This window comes from Ammodytes marinus, assembly GCF_949987685.1.
Source record: "Ammodytes marinus genome assembly, chromosome: 21".
Lineage (NCBI taxonomy): Eukaryota > Metazoa > Chordata > Actinopteri > Uranoscopiformes > Ammodytidae > Ammodytes > Ammodytes marinus.
The window spans coordinates 16,174,677-16,185,682 of record NC_137225.1 but is presented as its reverse complement, the minus strand read 5'-3'; the positions used below and the strand labels follow the sequence as shown (position 1 = coordinate 16,185,682).

At 41.1% G+C, this 11,006-nt stretch overlaps 1 protein-coding gene and 1 pseudogene across 2 annotated transcripts; one reads left to right on the top strand and one right to left on the bottom strand.

Moving 5' to 3' along the window:
- Positions 1-1,996: 1,996 nt before the first annotated feature.
- On the bottom strand, positions 1,997-7,138 carry LOC307268026 (Golgi reassembly-stacking protein 1-like). Its single transcript, XM_080050536.1, has 9 exons — positions 6,972-7,138; positions 6,371-6,451; positions 5,812-6,015; positions 5,481-5,567; positions 5,239-5,369; positions 4,972-5,116; positions 4,742-4,859; positions 4,522-4,641; positions 1,997-4,121 (listed from the first exon to the last, which is right to left on the bottom strand). Exons 1-9 carry the CDS (start codon positions 7,035-7,037, stop codon positions 3,865-3,867), a joined length of 1,209 nt encoding a protein of 402 aa, XP_079906662.1. The 5' UTR covers positions 7,038-7,138; the 3' UTR covers positions 1,997-3,864.
- A 1,006-nt stretch (positions 7,139-8,144) lies between these two features.
- Positions 8,145-10,211, top strand: LOC307267681 (elastase-1-like; annotated as a pseudogene). Its single transcript has 6 exons — positions 8,145-8,196; positions 8,376-8,458; positions 8,906-9,012; positions 9,177-9,305; positions 9,687-10,111; positions 10,194-10,211. The product of its transcript is annotated as an elastase-1-like (transcript).
- The last annotated feature ends 795 nt before the right edge of the window (positions 10,212-11,006 follow it).

Below are 11,006 nucleotides of genomic sequence, written 5' to 3'. Positions count from 1 at the left end.
AGGCTGAGCCAAACCTTTGACCCTCAGTCTCATCTGCTGCTACTCAGCACAACTGAAGGGCTTCGAGATCAGTCAGACAAAAAAAAGTGAGAAAACTGATGGGGCAAAAAAAAGCTACCGACTCTGTGAAGTCGCGGCAGCTTGTCATCTTTTGAGCAATCAGCATACACTTTATAGAAAACGCTGCCAAAACAAGTTTGTCTTTTTTTAGTTATTCAATGATGAAAGCAACAACCTTGCAACAGAACTGCAGTTGCAATGTTTCTCCTTAACGTTACAATGTAATGGCCCAAGGACACATTCGTCAAAGTCAGCATCCAAACTATTTGAATAAGAAATGTCAATATGTACTGGAAAATAGTAAAATATCAAATACACTGGTCTCCCATGATAAGAAAAGATTAATCATACTTTTATGTTTATAAAGCAGTAACAAAAAAGGTGACGTAGATAGACGTGAAGTCATTGTTTAAGGTTGAGAGATTGGGAGTCTCAGTTGCAGTTGTGTGCAGACTTGACACATCCTGACAGTATAACAATATGTGCTGTCTTGTGTGGCTAGCTCTGCACCCCTGCTGAATGGCAATAACTATTGAATATAGAGCAGGAAAACCTCTCTTAATCCCCTTTTTGGCTACTGCATCCTATTTGCCTTATCTCATACTCTTTTGTCAAAAAGAAACCAGACGCAAATTCTATTTAATAAAGATGTACTTGTAGCAAGGTTGCTGACTTTGATAACAGGAAGGGAAAAGGGGTTATATTCCAATGCTGTAGCTTAGTATTTTGGGACGCCTCCTTTTTAGATAAAATAATCATAGTGGATGTTTAGTGGATCATCATGTGCCACAAACAGTTCAAATGTTTTGAACTGACATTCATTTAATATCTTTTTAAGCCTTTCCTAAGACAGTGTGTGGTGAGCAATATACAGTTTCAGAACAAATCCATATTGCATACCAGAAAATGCATAGGCAGCAGATAATGACTGCCGGAGATGAAAACAACCGAGTGTTAATAGTCTTGCATGAATCAATGGAATGGTGGCCATATATTGGTACTTACTGGTATTACTAGCAGACTGTGATGTGCACACTGTAGAACACTGCATGATATTGTATGCAAATGCAGCTCCCAGCACCAACAAATATAGGCTGCAGTGTGCAAAGATATCTGTAATTAGGATGGGAAGTCTGTGAGTGCCACAGGGATTTATGCCTACATACTGTATGTGAACCAAGAAATGGCTGTTTTAAAGCGCTTTCCCCCCCACACTCATACATGCCATACAAATGTTAGTGAAATGCCACATTCAATGTTATATCACTTTTAGTATCCACACATGCAAACCTTTTTCCTAGTGACAGAGTCAACCTCGCACATTCAAACCAGCCGGAGGACAAAAGGCAAGTTGCATTTTAAGGATTAGATGAGCAACCACTGGTGTTGTAGCAATTACAAACTCATTTTCAGGGCTCTCCTCAGGCTTATCGCGATACCTTTTTCATCCTTTCCCTCCCTCCATGCCCCCAGCCCTTTTCTCTCTCTCTTTCCCCATACTTATTCTATTTCACGATTTGTCATGCTGCAACGACAAGCTGAGGCAACGGGCACTATGCTAGTGCCTGTGAGGCCAGTCTCTCGGGGGGTTGAGATAAAGCTGAGCTGACAAGTGGGTTCGGCTGCGTCACAGAGTTCTTTGAAACCGTCTCGGGAAAAAAAGGAGAAAAGGGAAGGGGAAGCATGTTCCTACAGAGGTGCCCCCCTTCACACTTTACCTCTTGGCTCCTCCTGGCAGGCAGAAGCTGGCTTTTGCCTCAGGCTATTTCTTCAAATAACGCTACAAACAAAACAAAACAGCACATAAAGAACCTGAGGTCACGAGAAAAAAAGAAAGAAAAAGAAAAAAAAATCAGAAGCAACACCCGGCTCCATACTTTGTTGAAGATTGAGGTTTTTATTTCTTTGAAAATGTTCAATATTGCTACAATCGAATTTCAGTGTGTTGGCAAAGCCAAAAATACAAAGCTTCTCCATATTTTTCTTAAAAATAGAATCTCTCATTTACCAAACACACAGGTGTGCTAAAGGAAAGCAGAGAGTGTGAGAGCAGCACTCTCTGGTGGAAAAAGACAAATCCCATCACCCTCTCATCTTTCATCCCCCTACACAGTCTTTTCTTTCCTTGAAAGCCCATCCCCCCCTTCAACTGAGGAGAGAGAGGGTCCTGATAAATAATTGAGGCAAATCCCCACTCTGCACATGTAGCTTACCTGATTTTTTGTTGTTACATATTCTGGTTCTCACAATTTTTTATTTAGTTTTCTGATCTAGAATGAATTACAAAATGAATTATACAATAGAGATATTGAGAATACATTGTGATGTACGTTATGACTGATGCCGCATATAGCCAATGTGTCGGAGCACAAGGATCAAATAGAAGACATCATAAAGCAAAAAAGACATCTCGGTAGCTGTAGAACCATTATTTCAAAGTCAGAATATTCCTATATTTTAATATTTGATGCCCCACTTGCTTCTGATTTCATTTTAAAGAGTGCTTTTCCCAGCCGTGTGGTTTGGTCGACCCAGCAGGTTCCATACCCTACATACGGACCAAGCTGATTATATGCAGCATTATTATATTATCACGTCACTGGGTTTGAGAGACATAACTGTGATTTCCTCCTGTAATGCTTCTTGAATATATTCCATAATTGCATTGATAAAGGAGATTTCAGTTTTGAAAAAAACATTTTACAGAAGCACCATATGTTCAATACATAACTGAACACAGCAGAACAAGCGTAACATTTTGAAGCTGCCTTCGGCAGAAAGCTGAAGCTCTTGTGTTTGGGATCTATAATGAGGTGTTTGCTGACACCTGCTGTCTGAAAGCATGAAGTTACACTTCCACACATACTGATATACAATAGATGTGTCAATACATCTACAGTATATACATATGTGTATATGTGCATGTACTACACAGATGTTAAACAAAATGTTTTGTAATTAAAATACATTGTAATTATCCACACACCTAACAATACGAAATACATAATTACACAATAATTAGACTGCTGCAGGTTTATCTTGATTAACTTCTTTTTATAAATATTTGAATATTTTTGTCCATCCATAAAAATCTTGAAACATAATTTAGTTAAAATCTATATTAAGAAAATAAACAGAAAAACAATCAGGGAGCTTCATCCAACAAGGCTCATTAATTAACACACCAATCACAAGTCAAACCTTCATATAACAAAGGAGAGTAATTAAAACAAGAAAAAAGGCAAAAAGGCTGAATGGTAAATGCCTGAGGTAAAAAAAAATCTGTTAACACGTGTACTCTTCTCAAATTCAAAAACATGGAAAAAATAAAAATATCAACCGAACTTCAGCGTAAACGTTCTTCTTCTGACAGCGTTTCTTACTATTCAGCAGGTGATTAATGGCGAAAGCAATAAGACTAAATGTTATTTAGCTTTGGCCTTTTAGTGCAAAGGAGGCCGACTTTAAACAACAACTAAGACTCTCAACTAAGGCTTCATCCTGCTTTATGTTGAGACATACAGTATGCCCAAATTATAAAGTGTACATTCAGATTGTATTCAGCATATCACCTATTTTACAGTCAATATACTATCTTAAATGTGCAATTCAGCATGCATCACTGACACCTGTCCTGTAGTATATAAATAAACCTCTTAGAAATTAAAAGAATTGTTCCAGTGAAGGAACTTACAATCGTATGGGAAGCGGTCTGTTGCATAATGTGCTCCAAATCTCCTCTAATGTAACTAGCATCAGATATGAGTTAGACAGGGTTACTTAGCCTCTGGTGCAGCCATTTTCTTAACTGTCGGGTGCCGTGTTTTCCGATGTCTCTTCCTCCATGATGTTGGCTGAACTCAAGGGCTCGGCGCTCGTATTTTGCCCCCCTGGGAGACCCGGGTCGCTCAGGGTTTCCGTGATGACTTCGGCCGCAGACTCAGCGCTGTGAGGAGTGCTAGCCATCACGTCAGTAACGCACTCCTGCTCAGTCTCCTGCGTGTCCGATTCTTCTTCTTCTCTCTCCGGAGATGAAGGTCTTTGGTCGTAAGATGAGGTATCTGTAGAAAAAGAAATGAAGCGCAGTTAAATAAAGGAAGGCTCCACCTAAGGATGCTGTTATAAACATCTGTCTGTAATGTTTTGTTTTGCAGAAGGATCTATTTCTGGTCACACACACACCAGTAAAGATTTCAGAATCACTCTTGCTTTTGACAACAAGCGTTCTCCAGCATCACTGACTCCTGACACCTTTAAGCTTTGTAGCATCCTATTTGTATATTTATCATTAAGGAACACCGTGCTTATGTGTCAAGAATAGAAAATAATTGACCAGCAAAGGGATTCATGCGAGGCTTGCTAACAATAGCTGATTCGAACAGCTTTCATATTTTCTTTTAAAGCAGGATCAGATTGACCAACATGTAATTGCTGTATTAAAGCAGTTGTGGAGGTACTTACCCAGGCTACACTGATCACCAGAGTCATCTCCATAATTGGCAAACATGGAGCCGTGGCTCATGCAGTTGGTGGAAACCATGTCAGAGTCTGGAGTCGTCGCTTCAGGTGTGTTCGAGATATCTGCATTTCACAAAGGACAGTTATCCATTTTTATTTTTGGGTGAAAACGTCAACTAAATCCGCCACAAAAAACAAACTTTGTAAAAGAAGATCGGGTTACCTAAGTCTACAGCTGGCTGGGTGGGTGAGGTAACACATAGGTCCTGCACGGCTCCTTCGATTCGATTCAAATCTATTTCCGCTACGCTAGAGGGGCTACACACAGCTACAGAAGGCACCTGAGAGACAACAAAGAACAAGTGTTCACGTTTCAGACGGGGGGGGGGGGGGGGGGGGGGTTCAAGGAAAAGTCTAAAAAAAAACATTTAATAATAGAAAAGATGATATAACCTGTTCCTCAGTGTGGTCTCCCGCCAAGAGCTCTTCAGTGCTGCCAATCACCACGGACTGCATAAGGTCTTCTTTCGGAGTGTCATGCTGAGCTGGATGCATTGGGATTCTATGCAAGTAGCCATAGCCAATGCCACAGCCTAGACTAAACGTTCATGACAAACAAGACAAGGGTATTACTCTAAATGTTTATCGAAACCTGTACATATTATACGAGTGACACTGCCATGACAAGAAAGAGGTTCAATTTGAAAGCATAACAGCTACCTTCCCTCTCCTCCCCATGCTCCATTGGGAGTCACCACCACCTCTCTGCATTGGTCAGTCTGTGTGTTGTACACCAGCAGCTTCAGAGGTTTCCCTTCAGTGGCTTCAATCAAGGAATAGAAATCCTCTGACTGCAGCAAAGAAAGGAATTCAGGATTTTGCACTATATGTTTTGTTCATGAATGCTTGTATATTGTTTATATATACATTGATACTGTATAAATAAAAGCAGGAGAGCTCACATCTTGCAACACCTGGTCAGCTCCCACAATGAAGTCGTCGTGAGCAATAAGGCCAGCCAAAGCTGCAGGAGAATTGGTTTCCACGTCCTAAAAAAGGGAAAGATGATCATGAAGGCTTTTTTTTAATTGTTAAACTAATGTCTGAATTAAATTAAAGGGACAATTTACAGTTATATGTGGTTTGTACCAGCGTTATTACAGACCATATCCCTGTGTCTTCTAACATATTAGATGAAAGCAATTAAAGAAAATCTGCTGAGAGTTTACAAAAGGCAAGTTAAACGCGATAGTTTAAGAAAAGCCTCTGTCAACAAGGATAGACTTGACTTACCAGGACATGCCAAACGTTCTCATTGGCTCCTTCAAAGCTGCAGAAGCGGACACTGGCGCCCAGCAAACCCTGACCCCCCCACATGTTACTGGGTGTCACCTCCAGTTCCCTCACCCGCTGGGACTTAGAGTTGTACACTTCCAATTTGACCGCTTTCTCCACATTGGCTTTCAGGAGGTCCTTCAGCAAGTCACTTTCCTTGTTCTGGAGAAAAAGAGAGACAGGGACTATTATTACAGCTGTGATAGCAGAGATGGCGAACAAGCTGTCATGTTAAGGATCATGAAGTTAGATTTCAGCAGTCTACATGGCCACATGTTTTTTTTCTCCTGAGGCAGATCATTCAGGCCTGATGTTTCAATTGTGTTGTGTGAGGGGATTTGCAAAAAAATATATATAAAACAGACAAAACAAATAGACAAGGTCAGGTAAATGGTTAACTTTTATACCAATATATACTGTCTAAATTGAAATGCAGTCTCATCAAACTAAGTTAATTTATGTGTTTATATATTTGGTGAATGGACATGCCATCAATCATGGGAGTGAATCGACTCACAAGTCGGGTATGTCCTATTGAGAGAATGAAGTCAAAGAAGGGCTCCAGACCAGCCTTCAGAGCAGGCGAGTCCTGTTGAACCTGAAATGTGAAATAAAAAACACACATGTGATTTTGCTTGATTTGACATGTAAGTCGATACCTAGTGTTAACTACAGATATTGCATTTGACAGAATAAATGGGGAGCCTCATTGCAAGATATCGAACAGCTGCTGTTCGTATATGATATCACATATAGGCTACTGATTTGTTATCTTATAATGTATCCTTCGCTGCAGTCAGTAGGCTACTAAGCAGTTGTTGTCTCCAGCAGAGCTGAATAGCTTGGGCGTGTGCCAAATGCCACCTCATCATGGGCGGACACCATTGAAGCTGACAATGGTGTTCACGAGTTATTAAACACTTACAGAATACGCTTACAGTTACTAACCAGCTACAGCGTTTCTTCACAGATAAACACAGCAATAGCATAAGCTGTTCGGGGCACTCATAGTTAGCATGCCAGGTGGGCTGAAGACTGGTTAAAGTGACCCCTGAAGAAGTGAACCGAGCTACGAATATTAACCTTGCGCTACGCTCCAACAACGTAGGCCTACGTACCCCATGGACGTGATATCCGCTGTTACTTCCCCCGTCCGACAGGAACGAGCTCTGCGGCAGCCCCATTGCAATTTACCAGTCGCGTAACAATAACACGACCAAATGTCACTGAGGTAGAGTAATGTCAGAAGTCATTCCTGGACGCCGTGCAGCTGATACAAGCTAGCTAACGCCGACAGCCGAGGCAGGTTGATAAACAGCAGGCGCGCGAGGGATCTAAGGCAAAGCTAATAAATAAAGATGCCAGAAAAATCGAGCCCACGCCGAACTCTGTATCCGCGAGGAAATCAACGCGATCTGCGCTCCATTAAGTGTCCTGGGCGGGGATGTCCTACGCGGTTGCCTAGCAACATACAACGCCATTGTAGGATGTATTTCATTCATGGAAAATTACATTTGTCCTCGGAATATTTCAAACAAAATGTTACTGTAGATCTATTGAAAGCGAAACATTTGCCAAATGTTATTGATTTATATTGACCTATTTCAGTGTAACTCAAAAACAAAGTGTATATTTTATATTAATTAAGCTACCATAGCCTATACATTAAAATAGCTGGCTTTGGCCGAGGCTAGCCTACTGTTAACAGTGGACATAGGCTAGTGAACATTTATTCATTTGGTTTCTCTATAGGTCCAGGGGTTTGAAGACCTGGAAATATCTGGTGTTATTAGGGATGGATAGCCTACTGGCTGCTTCCTCATGGAGATTGTATGTGTTAAGGTTCAGGCCACAGACTGAAGTGTGCATATCACCGTTCATGTAGACATGGAAAGTGTTTAAAAAAGAGGGTTAAATACTTTTAAAGCACACAACTACCAATAGCTTAGGCTACATTTTGATAGGCTTATATCTTTGATCTTGTGTGCAATGCAGCCTCCATATAGACTTTGCATGTAGTAGGCCTAAGCCTCATTTCGCATAGGCTTACTTTTCTTTATGGATATAGCCTAAATGGTAGCCCAGCGGAACCTTTTCTATTTTTCACTGGTTGCTACTCAGTAACACCAGTTAGCCTATCTCTCGGAAAATCTACTTTAGAGTCATAGGCTACTCTTCACAGATGGTCTGGTTGAAAATGTCCCATGGGTGAAAACACTTGCATTTTTCCCACCATCTGCCATGTGGATTGCTGATATTGGCAGATCAGAATTTGCCTAATAGGCTACTTTATGAAGGTCTTCCAGTCTCAGACTGATATAAATAGCCGAGTTAAAAACACAGGTACCTACTGCTTCAAAAGGATTTGGCTTTTGGCTTGTCTGTCCTGCGTGGGTAGGTTTTTTCCAAGAAATTTACCAACAAAATTTACTGTAGGCTTTTTTTGTTTGTTTTTGTCTTGTTGATTTTGTGAACATTAAACAACGTGACCGCTGTAATCTCTGTTATTGTATGCACCAAAGGGCTGATTTGTGCCGAATCACCCTTCAACCATAATGTGCACAATGAGAGGGTCATAGGAGGCCATGACACCTGGAAATGGCAGGTAAAAAACCTACATATCCTTTTCTATTCTCTACAATCGTGATGCTTTTTTTTTTTTTTTTTTTTAAAGATATTTTTTTGGCATTTTTATGCTTTATTGATAGTGTAGAGACAGAGTTGAACTGGGACAGAGAGGGGAGTGACATGCAGAGAACGACCACGGGCTGGAATCTAACCCGGGTCCGCTGCTGGCCGAGGCCCTTGGGGGGGACGTCCTACCAACTGAGCTAAGGGCGCCCCCTACAATCGTGATGCTTTTGCTCCACTGAAAAATGTATCAGTGTTATCAACATTGACATAATGCTAATGGGTATTAAATCTTTTTGTGTACTGTGCTATTCTCAGTTTTTCCCATTGACCAAATATATCCACTACTAAGCTGCTAGTCCTCATAATCATACTGAATGATTTCATGAAATAACATTGTATCCCCTACCATTTCCCTCAGGCTTCTCTCCAGTACGATTCATACAATGATGATGTATTCTACCACATCTGTGGAAGCACTGTTATTGACGCTTTCCACATTATGACGACAGCTCACTGTATCCTCAGGTTGTCTTTCTCTCTGGTCCTTATTGACATCAATGAATACTTACTTCTTGTACTGCAATAACTATGCCATGAATAATTTTTTCTTTCCTGTTACGTGCTCATTCCTTTAGTATTCATTATGAGTAAGATTGTGAGTGTGTTTTTGTTTCTTCTGTTGCTGTCAGCATGGATGCTAGTCAGTACCGTGTGGTGGTGGGTGAGTATAACCTGTTTGAGTATGACGGCAGTGAGCAGTTCATCCGTGTGGAAACAGTCAACGTTCATCCTGCCTGGAATGGAGACCTTGGCAACGGGTAAAGTGACAAGTCAGAGCACACGTCTTCTAGTTTAGACCCAATTTTAAAAATGCAAGACGTTTACAAGAAGAAGAAAAAATCATATTTTTCTAACAGCACGGGCCCCAAGGGTAAAGTTTCGAAGGGTGGTGTGGGATCACAAAAGCATACACATTTACAAGTGGGAAACTGGACATTCCTTTTGCACCACTTTCACATCAGTTTTGACCACAGAGCTGTATTACTATGAAATGAGGAGTCACAAGATGGGAGGCTATCTCCTCCAGTCAAAAGAGTCAAAACTTGAGCAGTAACATAACAATCACAATTGTTTTGCACATGAGAGAAATATATAGTTTTTTTTATGTGTTTATGTTGAGTTTTTCTTTTGTCTTTTAGAAATGATATAGCTATCTTGAGACTGGCTGATCCTGTGTATGACAATGGCTACGTGAGCATGGCAGATCTTCCATACCCTGAGCAGATTCTTCCTCATGACCTCACCTGTTACATCACTGGCTGGGGATACATGGACCGTGAGGATACACACACACACACACACACACACACACACACACACACACACACACACACACACACACACACACACACACACACACACACACACACACCTCATTGCTATGCCTGTCCTATAGGGCGACTCTGGTGGTCCACTGAACTGTTTCACCGGCGGAGCCTGGAGAGTCCACGGTGTTGTCAGCTGTGGTCCAGCCGGCATGTGCAACCAGGAGACCAAGCCCACCGTCTTCACCTGAGTCTCTTCCTTCCAAGACTGGATATATTCAGTGAGTGTCCTGTTACCTGTAAAATGTGATTCTGGAAATGTCACAACCAATAGGCATCTTTCAGCTGTCTGACTGTTTACCTTTGTATGCTTTTTCCAAGGTGTTGCAGGTTGCATAAAGGCTATACAAGGCTCTCAGAATATTGACCACACAGTCAAATGGAACCAGTGAAATAAAAAGAATATGTATCTCTATCATTGTGGTTTGCTTGTAGTTCTCAATCTAGCCAAAGGGTGGCGATAGTGGTTTATGTGACTAAATACTAAGCAGACTTTTTCTTGGCACTCTTGTGCTTTCTCAGTCCCTGAAATGCATTGCCTATTGATACATTTTGTCTTGCTGTACGGTGCCGACAACCAGTCTGCAGATGGTTAAGGGGTCACTGGGTGAATACCAACAAAAGTTGGAATGGTTAAAAGCCTGATCCTCTGACCTCCCAAGCTGCAACCCAAAGTGGATGGAAAATGCCTCAGGATGTTTTAAACAAAAGGCCAAAGAGACTGGACTTCTATTAAACTTAGAACAGGCTTAAGTGTCAATGTGGCATGGAGGTAAACCCTTTTAATGTAGTCAGAACCAAATAATTTTTCAGAACATCTACCTAAAGACTTAACAAGAACCACATTGGCTTAATGGTGGCCAAATGTGAGCTGCATGCAGTCACTGGCCTGTCTGGGACACTGGCCATATGTTTGTGGTTGTAGTCAAAAGACTACAGCATGACATCACATCAAGTGTTTTTCTCTTAACCATGGAGACCAGAAGGCACAGATGGATTCCAGTGGTTAACACGCACAGAAATAGCTAAAAGAATGTTGCTTCAATGCTTCTAATGTGACCCGTCTATAGTGTTTAATGCTATAGTAAAACAGAAAAAAATGTCTTGGTTAAAACATGAACCATTGAAAATGTT

What these genes read in the sequence shown, in the direction of transcription:
- LOC307268026 (XM_080050536.1), bottom strand. Translation starts at nt 7,037, where the DNA reads ATGGGGCTGCCGCAGAGCTCGTTCCTGTCGGACGGGGGAAGTAACAGC. An exon ending in GCGGATATCACGTCCATGGG is followed by an intron (nt 6,452 to 6,971) that starts GTACGTAGGCCT and finishes TTCACATTTCAG; the next exon opens with GTTCAACAGGACTCGCCTGC. An exon ending in GAGACCACACTGAGGAACAG is followed by an intron (nt 4,860 to 4,971) that starts GTTATATCATCT and finishes GTTGTCTCTCAG; the next exon opens with GTGCCTTCTGTAGCTGTGTG.